The 13,616-nt window shown below is 40.3% G+C and overlaps 1 protein-coding gene across 2 annotated transcripts in view; it reads right to left on the reverse strand.

The window, feature by feature from the left end:
• Nucleotides 1–546: 546 nt before the first annotated feature.
• Nucleotides 547–13,616, reverse strand: part of LOC109402081 (vesicle-associated membrane protein 7) — a 44,038-nt gene continuing 30,968 nt past the window's right edge. For both annotated transcript variants that reach the window (XM_019674693.3, XM_019702909.3), the window contains exons 3-4: nucleotides 1,250–1,546; nucleotides 547–1,187 (exon numbers count right to left, since the gene is read on the reverse strand). In XM_019674693.3, coding sequence (XP_019530238.2) covers nucleotides 963–1,187; nucleotides 1,250–1,546 — 522 coding nt within the window. In that variant the 3' untranslated portion in view covers nucleotides 547–962. The remainder of the gene's footprint in view (nucleotides 1,188–1,249; nucleotides 1,547–13,616) is intronic.

Here is a 13,616-nt window from a genome sequence, read left to right on the forward strand (position 1 = left end):
TGGTTGCTATTAGAAATCATGTTCTGAAAAGTAACCAAGTTTTAGCACGCGACCTATTTTGAAATCTAACATTCCCATCATCGACCCCAACTCGTAATCAATTTGATCGCCCTGCTTATCCTATTGGTGCAAGTTTACCCAGAATCAGATATCCATTAGGAAGAGAACTTATCACTCTCCCTTTAACGCCACAGTATTAAAGATGCAAATTCTTCTCAGTCGTTTACAGCTCCAACTAGCATCATATTCGTTACAGTTCCCACCCGTTTATGTACAACAGCGCAGTCAAACACAGAAGAATGTAATACTCTTGATGTCGCGTCTCAAGTGGCCCCACTCAACTACATCGTTTTGCTCCATCTTCTTTCCGTTTTTTCTTCGCTACATGGAATGAAGAATGTTATCTTTTGCCACTAGAGAAAAGCCTCTTCTTTCTATTTGGATAGAGCACTCAGCACAACGATCCTGCTAATTTCCACTTGTTTTCAGACGCCTCCCATCCGTGCATGGATTTCTTTTCTATAGAATGAGTTAACTGTGAAGACGTTTTTAAAGTTTAACGATTTGTATTACTAGGTATTGGTATTAAGCTAGAGATTAAATGTAATCACGAGAAACAAGGCTTGGATAGATAATCGGAAACTGGTTCGAGTCCTGTCTATGTGTAGCGGGAACGCAGAGCGTTCAGTATACTTCCAACTCCGAGTAGATAAAATTAAGGTATAGATCTGCACTCACTGCTGAACTTAAAAAAAAAAATGGATTTTGATTTATATTTCGTTTCTGGTCTAAAGTTTGCTAGAAAACCCTCCCACCGGCCGTAACTGCCGTCCCACCAATATGTTCAAGTCTTTTCCAATTTTATCGCATGAAGAAGAATTTTCGTCCTTCGGGGGACTGACTCACATGCTTATCGCATTCATTCCTCCCACAGTCGTCGTCGCATCGGTGCCGACGTCCATCTAAGCGCCATCCAAGCCCGGTGGCGACGTTGGAGGTACCACCGTCACGGGTGCCGCATTCTTACCGCTGTGTATGCAACTGGACCACAGGAGACCTCCGCAGGACATGCTGATGACGATGTAGATCACAAACAGAAGGATCGCCGCAATCAGGCAGTACATTCGAACCGATCGCCAGAACATGGTCCGAGCTAGGTTGCGCGACGTCTGCCGGAATGTTACTGACTGTGAAAACAAAAACTTGATGTTATAATTTTTATTGAATACTTCCCAGATGCAAAACTCACATTATTTCGCAAATTCTCCGTCTGATTGACGAGCAGTTCCAGCCGTTCGCCCCGGTTCGTGATGTTCTCGATGTTCTTCACCATGATGTCCTTCAGTTCGTCGATTTGGCCGTGCACCTGGCTGATGGCGTCCACATCCCGAGATTCGCTGTAGTGTTTCATGTCCTGGGCCAACGTCCGGGAGAACTCGCTGTTCATGGCGAACGCGATCGCAGTCGCCACCGTCAGGCCATAGGTTTGGATGAACTTCTTCTTGATTTCGGTCAGGAAGAGGAAGGCCCGTGATCGTTCGAAGCCCTGTTGGTAAGAGAAAGGAAATGTATGTAGTTTGCGAACTATTTGATGAAAAAAAAACAACCCTTATTAATCCACCTAAGAGTGATGGCGCATTTTTCATGCCTTCGAAAACTCAAATCGCCATCTTGAATTTTAGACCACCACACTCCGGGTATCTTCCCCATACCAAATATACCCATATTGCATGATTTAAGAGCTGCAAACTCCATTAAACAGCAGTTATCTTGAATTTTGAACCGCCATCTTGGATTTCAGATTGCCATCTTGGATTTCAGACCGCCATCTTGGATATCTGGTCGCAATTTTTGGACTCCAGACATTTTCACCATACCAAATATACCCGTATTGCATGGTTTCAGAGCCTAAAACTCCAAAAAACAATTACCATCTTGAATCACGTGCCGCCGTCTTGGATTTTAGATCGCCATCTTGGATTTTTTACTGCCATCTTGGATATTCTGGTCGCCATTTTTGGATACCGTACATCTTCCCCATACCAAATATACCCATATTGCATGGTTTTAGAGCCTAAAACTCCATTAAACGCACGCCATCTTGAATTTGGAGCCGCCATAATGGATTTTGGATCGCCGTCTTAGATTTAAAACCACCATCTTGGATATTCTAGTCACTATTGTTGGACTCCGAACATCTTCCTAATACCAAATATACCCATATTGCATGGTTTTAAAGCCTAAAACTCTATTAAATAGCCGGCATCTTGAATTTTGAGCCGTCATTTTGAATAATAGGTGTGGCCATCTTGAATTTTGGGCCGACGTCTTGGAATTTCTGGTTTCCAGTGTTGATTTCGGCACAAAATTCGTCAACCACGCTAAAGGTTACAAGAATCGGCGCAGTTCGATGGGGCTTGGTTCAGTTTTATACACGGCCAGTTCTACCGATGCTGGTCCGGATCACTGAAATGACCATAACTCCGGAACGCCTTGACCGATCCGGATCATTTTTGATAGAAAATAATGTGATAAAATTCAAGTTCGATTCGTACCAAGATCCGAAAAATCGGCCAATGGGATGTGCCTTGAAAGTGAGTGACTTTATTTGTACACAGACATACACACATACACACATACATTTGACGATTCGAAATTGATTTTTCCTCGAAGGACCTTTAAAGGAATTCCAGGAAAAAATCCTCGAAGGAATTCTTGATGGCATTCCCGAAAGAATTTCTGGAGGAAATTCTCGAAGGAACTCTTGAAGAAGTTTCCAAAGGATTTCCAGGAGGAATTTCATAAGGAATTCCAGGAGGAATGAGCGAAGAAATTCCTTAAGGGATCCTTAAAGAATTTTCAGGAGGAATTTTCGAAAAAGTTCCTGGAGGAGTTCCAGAAGAAAATGCTGGAGGATTCCCTGAAACAAATCCATGAATTATTCTTGGAACTCCATGAGAAATCTTGGAAATATGCCTCATTATAGTCCTTAAGATATGTTTGAAGGAACACATAGAAGAATCCCTGAAAGAACTCCTGCAGGCATCCCTGAATCCTCCGAAAAAAACACAGAAAGAACCCCAAGAGAGATTCACGAAAGAATTCTCGGAAGAATGCCTAAAGAAACTTCTGTAGAAATCTCTCCAGAAACCTATGGGTAATATCTGAGTTCTCCTAGAGCAATCATTAAATCCTCCTTTAGAAAACTCTGGAAAATACCGTGGAGAGTTCTTGAAGGAATCCCTGAAAGAATTCCAGGAGGAATCTCTGAAGAAAAATGAACACTAATCTTTCAAACTTCTGTAGGAATTTCGGTAGGAACCTCCGAAGGAATCCCTGGAGGAACTCGTAGACTAAAGCCTAAGGGATCTCCTTAGGGATAAATTTCTGATGGATCTGCTGTAGGCCTCCCTGAATTCTCCTGAAGAAAACTATAAAGGACCTTCTTGAGAAATACCTGACGGAACTCCTGTTGAAATAGCTGAGGGAACTTCTGAAGGAATCCCTAATGAAACACCTGGAGGCATCCCTTAATCATTTTGGAACTACAACTGAGAAGATCCCCAAAGAACTTCTGGAGTAATTCCTGAAAGATCTACTATACAGCAAGAATCCTCGAAAGAACTCTTGGCAGAGGAATTCCAGAAGAAATTTTAGGAGGAAACCTTGCTCAAGCAACCATTTGATGCATTATTTTCTTTCAAGAGGTTTTGAGAACTGCCGTAAGACCAAAATGATTTATTTTGGCTTTTTGAAAGTGTAACCTGTTGGAACCTACAGGACTTTAATGTTACTCTGGTGGTGAAATACCGAGAGGGATCTCAGACGGCACTGTGGGAGAGTAGAATTCCTAGAGGAATCCCTGAGGGAACTCCTAGAGAGATCTCTGAAGGAAATCTTGGAGGAATCACTGCAGAAACTCCTGATTCCTGACGGAATTCTTTTAGGAATTCCTGAATGAGCTTGGGAAGGAATCCCTGAAGGAGCTCCTAGACTAATCTCTGGATAAACTACTGATGGCTCTACAGGAAGCATCCCCGAATCCTCCTGAAAGAATATCTGAATGTACTCCTGTCGGAATAAATGAGAAATTTTCTGAAAAAAATATCCATGATGAGACTTCAAGAGGCATCAATGAATCCTCTTGGATGAATCTCTGAAGAAACTACCTAAAACATCTCTAAATGAAGGAATTTTAGGAGGAATCTTTTAAATAATCCTGTAGAATACCTCGTTCGGGGTCGACATGGGACAAAAAGAGAATCTCAGGAGGTGTTGTAAACGTTCCATAAGGCTTCGAGGAGTTCCAGAGGGTTTACAGGGGCGTTCAGAACTAGTTTTAGGTGATTTCAAGCAGTTTGGAGTGGTTTTTGTTGCTTCTCGGGATCTTCCAGAGGTCTCAGGGGGTTGCAGAAGCGCTCTAAGAGAGTTTAGGGAGCTTCAGGGTAATTCCAGACACTTTATATAGGGTTTGAAATAGTTATAGGGGCGTTTCAGGGGATTACAGGGGTATTCAAGGGTGTTCCTGGCGGTTTTAAGAAATTTTCTGAGGATTTAGAGGCGTTCTAGTGGTTTTCTACGGGTCGTAGTAGGTTTTAACAGTGCACTAGGACGTCTCATGGGGCTTTAAGGGCGTTCCAGAAGGCTTGAAGGGTTTTCAGGGGCCTTTCGGGAGTGTTCCAAGCAGGGATGGGAACACTCACTTGCAAAGAGTTACACTCACTTGGTGTTTTCTCAGCACTGCTACAAAGGAACGGTGTATGACGGACTTTTTCCTTGGGATTTTGTCTACAAAATTGCCGAATACAGTAGAGGTTGCACACGCATACCAAAATCGTGACAGGACTATGAAAGCGACTCTCCACGAGGTGAGTGTAATTTACATTCACCTTGTGGAGAGTAGTTTTCACAGCTCCTTCACGTCTTCGGTATGCGTGTGCGACCCCTACTCTGTTCGGCAAACTTATAGACGAAAACAAAGGTAATAGTAGTTTACGCAACAAGGTGCAGAATGAGTTGTTGGAGTTGGAGTTGGTAAGAGATTAACGAGGTTTTCCAAAGTCTCAGTTCGGTTATCACCCCGGTGGTCGGAGACCACTGCCGTATGTTGTTCACAATTCTTAAATACTTTCATTTGATCGGTATGCCGATTATGGATGAATGTCCCTTGCTTATTTAGCTAGCTGCCGTTGTTCACGTACCGCCCACACCTTGGAGTGTGTTTTGCCTCCAAACCCCTTGCAAGGCTTTCGAGGGGCGGCTTGAGAGAGTGAAAAACCCTTGTTATATTCTGAGTATCGTTTTGTGGCACATATGCTGTTGTTTGTTTGGTCTTCCCTGTCGTCCTATAGGGGAAAAACTCGCACTATCCGTGTTTGGCTTGGGTATAGCCTTGGTATGTGCTCTAAAAAACCCTTGTCTTTGGTTGTGTGTATACTTTTGGTGTTCGGGTGTTTGGTTTATATTTTGTTTAGTAGTTCCGTCTCCTTGAGGATTTCAAGGAGGTTTCTTTCGTTCGTTTCTGTGTTATTATATATCTCTAGTCCAGTTATGTTGTATTTTGTTCTTGTTTCGTCGTATCCTGCGCAGTTCCTTATTATGTGGTCTGCTGTTAGTATATAGTATCTTGGTTGGTCTTCCTTGTGTAGGAGGTATCCATGTGATAGTCATGTGTGGCCTATTCTTAGTCTTGTGAGTGTTCTTTGGTCTTTTACGTTTTTTCTGTCTTTCCACGGTAGTGTGGTTGATTTGGATCTTTCTGAGAAAGGTATCTGATTTTCTTCGCCAACGGTATTCGTGGGACCATACTGTTCTTGTCTTGTACCAGTTGATTGCATCTTGTGCTGGTACTGCTTCGTATTTTGTTCCATTTTCCCTGCCTTTTTGTGCGGCTTTATCTGCTAGCTCGTTTCCCTTTATACCTGCGTGGCCTGGGACCCAGCATATTGTTATATCTTTTTCTTCCACTGCCCTTTGGATCTTCTCTATCCATGGGTGGTGGGATGTTCCTTTGTGTAGTGCATCAAGGCAACTTGCGGAGTCGGTGAAGATAAGGTTGGGTTTATCTTCGAGTGCTATATGTTTTGTGGCTATGTGTAGTGCTTCACTCTCTGCTGAGTATATGGTGCACATCTTGTTCAATTTGATTGTGGTTTCGGTGTTGTTGTGGCTTATTCCACAGCCAACTTCATCTTCTTTGAGTGATCCATCGGTATAGATTACATTATGATTTGGATATTTGTTTAGTGTTTTGAGGAATATCTGTTTTGCTATGGTTTGTTGTCCTCCTGCTTTGACTCTTTTCTTTATGGTCCAGTCTATCTTGACTTTTGGTTCGTACCATTTTCTTCCTAGTGGGGTCTCTCTTTTTACTATCTCTGGTAGGTTTTCGCCTGTCAATTCGGCTGCGAACCGGTTGGCTCGCTCTACTAGGAATTTTCGTTATAATCGTGGAGTTCCATCCATTTGATTGCTTTGACTATGATGTTCAGTTTTATTTGTGTGTTAAGGGGTAGCACCCCGGCTTCCGCCAGTATGGATTCTACCGGGCTTGTTCTTAGGGCTCCGGTTATTGTTCTTATCGTTTGGTTGAATTGCGGTGCTATTATGTCCCACATATCTTCTGTACTTGATGAGTCTAGGTGGGCTCCATACAGCATCTTTGATAGGACTATGGCGTTGAAGATATTGAGCATAGTGGTACGGTTTGCTCCTTTGTATCTTCCCCCTATTGCTTTAATCATATTGCATCTGTTTGCTATATTCTTTTTCATGTCCTTCATGTGTTGTTTGAAGTTGAATCTGCAATCGATGGTGATCCCAAGGATTCTCGCGCTTTTTACTTGTGGTACCCTTTGTCCGTCTATTTGTATTTCTTTGATGTTGGTGCTGTGTTTCGTTTTATTGCATATATGCAGGATTTTTGATTTATGTGGTGCTATCGTAAAGCCTCTGTTTTTGGCCCACTGGTTTACTCTTTTTACTACCTTTTGTAGCATGGTTCTTAATTTTGCTTTTACTTCACCTATGACTATGATGAGTATATCATCTGCATAGACTAGAACTTGTATGTTCTTTTTACTTTTATTGTGAGTGATTATTATTGAGTTCATTGCTACAAGGAACAGTGTGACCGATATCACTGCTCCTTGGGGTATTCCGTTTTCTTGGGTTCTGGGTTCCGATCTTGTCGCGCCCAGCTCTACTTGGAAGGTTCGGTCCGATAAGAAATCCTGTATGTATCTTATCATGTTTCCTTCTATTTCCCATTTTTGGAGCTGGTTGAGTATTGTCCTTCTCCAGGCTCTATCGTATGCCTTTGATAGGTCTAGTAGGGCGCATTCGACGTGTTTGCCCTTTTCAATTGCTGGTCTGATTATGCCTTCAAGTTCGGTGAAGTACTCATCTGTACTTTTCCCCGGTCTGAAGGCGAATTGCTTGGGGTTGAGTCTTTGTTTTTCTTCTAGTACCGTTATGAGTCTTGTATTGATCATTCTTTCGAGGATTTTGCCTACGCAGCTCAATAGCGTTATGGGTCTGTAATTTTTGATATCGTGTGGGTTGTCGTTTTCCTTGGGGATTGGGACTACGAGTCCCGTCTTCCATTGTTTTGGTATGCTTCCATTGTTCCATATGTGGTTGTATGTTTGAAGTAGTGCTGTTTTGGCTTCTATTGGTAGGTGTCTTAGCATTTCATAGCTGATTTCATCGATCCCGGTGGCTTTGCCTTCAGCTTTTTCCAGTGCTATTTCGAGCTCTTGCAGTGTGAAGTTTTTGTTGTATTGTTTGTTACTGTTATGTTTGAATTTGATTTTCTTTCTTTCTTTATCTCTCTTTGTCTTTTTGAACTCTCTGCTATATTGCTTTGTAGCAGATTGATCATAGAAGTAGTCAGCTAGTTTTTCTGCTATCTCCTTTGGTTCTTCCGTTGTGCTAGTTCCGTCAAATATTGTTATTTTCTGTCGCTTCTGTTTACCACTCAGCGCGTTTATTTTGTACCAGAGGTCTCTGGTTTCTGTTTGTTCGCTGTTTATTGAGTTGAGAAATTGTTACCAGCTATCTGCTTTTGCTTGCCTTATTGCCTTTTTTGCTTTTCTTTTGGCCTTGTAGAGTTGCCGTAGCAGCTTCATCTTGGTTTGATCATTGGGAAAGTATCTTTTGTATTTACGTAATGCTGTCTTACTTTTCTTTATGCACTCCGCTACCTGTTTGTTCCACCAGAGTACGTTTTTGTCCTTTGGTGGTGTGGTTTTGGGTATGCTTGCATTTGCTGCGTTTGTTATCTTTTCTGTTAATTGTTCAAGTGTGTATTCTACATCCGGTGTGATGTTTGCAATTAGTACGCTTTGGAAGGTCTTCCAATCTGCTTGTATGTGGTTCCATTTTGGTTTAAATTCGTTTTGATCCGGTTGTTTTCCTTCCGAGATTATTATTGGGAAATGGTCGCTTCCTCTACAATCATCCTCTACTTCCCACTTTAATTTTTCTAGCTTATGGGATGTAATCGTGAGGTCTATTGCAGAAAGGCATGTGTCATTTTTGCTTATTTTAGTGCTACTTCCATCGTTCATGAGGAAGAGGTCCATCTCGTTGATTACATCTTGGACTGCTGTTCCCCATCTATCCGTTTTGAAGCTTCCCCATTCCGTGCTGTGTGCGTTGAAGTCGCCCATCAGTATGAATGGTTTCGGTAGTTGTTTTACTACTTTGGATAGCTCTCTTTTGAGTTCTTTGGGTTTGATCTTCCTTGGGGGGATGTAGATCGATGCATATGTTGTTGCCTTCTTTCCTAGTGTTCTGCATGCTACTATCTGTAACTCAGACTCTATGTCGATTTGTTTGTGAGGTATGGATTTGTCTATGGCTAGGGCCACACCATTTTTGGATGGGTTCTTGCCTGTCATTATGTACCATTTATATTTTCTTTTGTCAAGTCTATCTACGTATTTTTTGTTGTTGAACATTGTTTCTTGTAGTGCTATTACTTTGGGTTTGTATTCGTTGGTTATCAGGTGGAGCTCCGGTATCTTTCCTCGGAGTCCGCATATGTTCCATTGGTAGATTGTTTCATGCTTGACATGTTGTTTCATGGGTGGGTTTTTATTGTCTGTGCTGTTGGTGTTTGTTGTTGGTATATGGTCTGCCCTTTGGGCTGGGTTTATTGCGCTTTGGCTTCTGTTACGTTTTGGTTCTACCGTTGGTGCGGCAGTTCCTATTTGTCTTTTGGGGTAACCCTTGGTCTGTCTTGGATTGGGATTAGTTAGGTTTTTTACGTTATTCATATATTTGTCTGGTTTGATAGGATACAAACTGTCGATCACATTACTCCTATATCATGTGACAAGGGCTGCTTACTACATGGTTCGCCCTGGTGCCATGTAGTTTTCCGTTAGCGACTTCTATGTTCAGAGACCCTCCGCCATTCATCCTCTCAGCACGGAGCTTCACACCTTAGGATTGGGTCTTGTGGGGGAATTATTTTTTTTTTGATTCGCATTGATGTTTGGTCTGTCTTATTCTTGTTTTTGTAATGCATTGGTAGCGTTCGCCGTGTTACTAGGTATTATAGGCTACTATGCTATCCGCTGTTCAAACATCAGAACTTATGCAGAATGGAGATTTTTACAGCACGAGTCGTACATTTATCCAACGAGGCTTGCCGAGTTGGATAATTACGACGAGTGCTGTAAAAATCGAGTTCTGCACCGAGTTGCGTACAACGTTTTTTGCAATTTCATTAACCCTCGAGCAGTCGCGTCTTTGACTACCTGTGCACGCGTTGACCGTGCGGTCACCGGGAATTTGTCATCCGACTAAGAAGACGACTAAAACCTTCCCTGCTAAAACTACTACTCATCATTTTATTCAAATTTTAAACCTTATATATAATTACAATTTTTTGGTTATTTTTTTTCTCCCCCCACTTAACTTAACTTAAGCGCCTAGCGTCACATTCTCCGCTCTCGCTCTCTTTACTAAAGTACCAACATTCTAGTACTTCAAAAAGCGCGAGAGAGAAAGCTCGCGTCTCTTACTTAGTATCTAATTGGAAGCGGCTAGAATGCTTCCTTATATGAGTCACATGTTTTATTATGTTATACTCCGGTAGTTATGCATTCTTTTTGGCTTACCGTATGCCAACTAGAACAGGTAGAGACCTGCTGAAGCAAACTAGGTCACCCGCTGACCAACTACCGCGTATGATTTGTTTATTTCGCTTTCGCGCATGTCACATATGATGATGCAATAATTTAAATGTACCGTATGTAGGTAGCTACCATCCTAGCTTGAGTCTTGCTCATGATGATGCAAATGATCAGTTAATGAAAGCAAATAACTAATGAATAATGAATGATTAATTAATCAATTAGTCTATGGTTGGTTCAATATCCCCTTCGTTAATTAGCTGTTTGATATCTTTAATTGAAGATACAAACGGTTAGCGTTGGTTATTATTATTCATGAATTTATAAAATGATATTGGTTATAAAATGAAATGAAATATGTATATCTTTGGAGACAATTCTTCTTAACAAAGTTGGTAGTTTTTTATCCTCGACGCAATTTTCCTGATTAATTTATCGTAACCAATGTACTCCTGAAATAATAATTCTGCAAATTTACTAGGAATTTACTTTGAAACAATTTCCCTTCTACCATTCATGTTGTATGATACGCTTGAGAGCATGTTGTCCTTCGCCTTCGCCTCATTGGTCATCCTCTCGTTCCTCAAGTTTCCATCACAGTTCTGCTTATCACGTTCACATACTTAAACTTGTCCAGTCAGATAGAATATCTTACGTTGGGTGTTAGGTATGGACTTCCTTCGTCGCGATATCAATGCTGCAATCGTTCCTCAGTTGGGTAAGATGTACTTCCGCTCTACTCGAAAAATGAGTTTTACTGTTACTCCATTCCTGCTGATCCATCGCGACTTTCCAGGTGTTGCCTTCTTCTGAGTATTTCCCGCTCATCTCTCGTTCACTTCTCCCAGTTGGTCATGAAAATTGAATTTTCTGATGCAAATATTGTTTTCTTGTTAAAAAAAAAACTTTTTGTTTCAAAATCGTTCGTGAAACAGGTTCGTGGTTTTTAATCGTAGAATGCTTTCCAAAAAAAATGATAGATCGAATGACCTACAGTGCAGAAAATTTCCGCTATGGTTTGAGAACTTCCTTAATTCTCTTTAAGCACATAATTTGGCTTCAATAAACGTCTTTTGACGATATGATTTTTTTGAATAATGAATATTGTTTTGACTCGCTTTCCATATGTGCACCTTCTCGTGTGTGATGGTCTCGTTCTACCAAAGAATATCCAATACCCTCTACCTTCCGTTGACTGCTATTTTATATGTTTGACTGATATGTTGCTCGTGCCAAAAGAACAAAATTAGTGCTGCAAATAAAATTCCAATGAAGATCACAACCACGTCCACAGAACCTTTTGAAAAGATTTTTATGGATATCGTCGTATTACCCGAATCGAATAGCGGCAATAAATATGGATTGGTCATACAAGATGATTTGACTAGATATCTAACAGTAGCTGCAATGGAAAACCAGGAAAGTCAAACAGTTGCCAAAACATTTGTGAATAGTTTTATTTGCAAATTTGGGGCACCAAAAGAACTTGTAACTGATAATGGCACAAACTTTGTTAGCCAATTGATGAGAAATGTTTGTAAAATTTTGAAAATTAAAAAGATTACAACGACTGCCTATCATCCACAAGCAAACCTTGTAGAAAGATCTAACAGAGAGTTGAAAATATATTTACGGCAATTCATTGGCGGAGATCCTCAAACATGGGATCAACTTCTTCCGCATTTTACATTCCAATATAACACTACACTCAATTCGTCTACCGGCTTTACGCCATTCGAATTGTTGTATGGCAGAGCCGCAAGAATTCCAAACTCAATCTACAGAATGAGAGATATGGAATTGACCTATTCCGATTACGCCGGCGAACTAAAATCTACCCTAAAGTACTTTCACGATAAAGCACGTGATAATTTGCTCGTATCGAAACAGAAACGCAAGGAGATTTATGATAAACAATCAAAGGAATGGCAACCAATGTGGGGTGACATGGTTCTTGTGAAAGCCAACCCTACAGGTACCGGCCAAAAATTGCAATCATTATGGAGAGGACCTTATGAAGTGGTCAGCTTTCCTAGCGAACAAACAACTATCATTAAAAACGGGAAAAGACTAGAAAAAGTTCATAATAACAGACTTCGAAAGTATAATGATTAATGAACAGATACAACTGTATGTAAATATGTAAGTTTTAAGTTATATCTAACTGATTAAAGAAATATAAACGTGAACATATATATACATAAATATCTTTTATTTTGACAGAAGTTGGTCAAGCTATACGGTTTCACATATTTTTTTTTTTCAATCAATTCAATATATTTTCCATGAAGACCATTAACCATTATTTTTAATCCTATGCACATTATATAATATTCTTTAGATTATGATTGATGCTATTTTTAAGTTAATATACAATAATTGCAATTAATTTAATTAAGCGTAGTAAAATAATAATAGTGTATATTAAGAATTAACACTGTAAGTAACAGATTAATTTTAAGAAAAAAAATAATCTATGCTAGAATAAGACAAAAAAAAATATAATATTTTAAATATTTAAGCTATTATTTAATTAACAATTAAATATACTACAACATGATACTATAGTAGTGTTTAAGTGGCCTACCCAAATATTTAAGCTAAATATCTAGATAATTAAATGAGAGTTTCCATAATAACAAAGAATTTGAGAATATTTAACGATTTTTATATACTAGTTTAATAACATTGCAGTAAATGCATATACTTGTGTTCATATAATATTTATTAATAATTTAATTGATTATATTTCAATTAACCACAGTTAGCGCTGAGCATTCAAGCTGTATAGACTCATTTCGACGCGATCGCTATTTTCAATCGAAAAGTCTCTACGGTATCGAAAGTTTTCTGGGGTATAAAGTTTGGTCATTGTATCAAACCCCCGATCGCGGTAATGGATTCGCTGAGGAATCAAAATTTCTTCATCGACATTCGCGGAATTCGCAAGCTAAAAGATGAAAGCATCTTCAGCTTCATCGCAAAAAATCTGAAACTAACACCAGTGGAGGTTGCTGCTATACAAATCGATAGGATCGAAGGCAAGGTGTATGTGGAATTGCGGACGCAAGAGGCAGTCCAAAGGGTGGTGGATGAATTCGACAACAAATTCTCATTAAACAACAATGGAGCTACTCACCGCATGAGGCTGTTCGTCGAAGATGGAGGCACCGATGTGATACTACACCATCTGCCTCCAAAAATGCCTGAAGAGTGGATCGTGGAATATCTCTCCAACTACGGGGAGGTCATCAGCATCAAACATGAAATGTGCCGGTCCCAGCTCTTCTCACAAACACCAAGTGGAGTACGTATTGCACGCATCCGTATGACGAGTCCGATTCCATCGTTCGTCAATATCAAGGGATACAGTAGCCACTGCACTTACACGAACCAAATTCAAACCTGCAAACACTGTAATCAGGAGGTTCATTTTGGTGCCAGTTGCTCGGAAAACCGTGCAAAGTTGTC

The sequence above is a fragment of the Aedes albopictus genome, chromosome 1 (assembly GCF_035046485.1).
Source record: "Aedes albopictus strain Foshan chromosome 1, AalbF5, whole genome shotgun sequence".
NCBI lineage: Eukaryota > Metazoa > Arthropoda > Insecta > Diptera > Culicidae > Aedes > Aedes albopictus.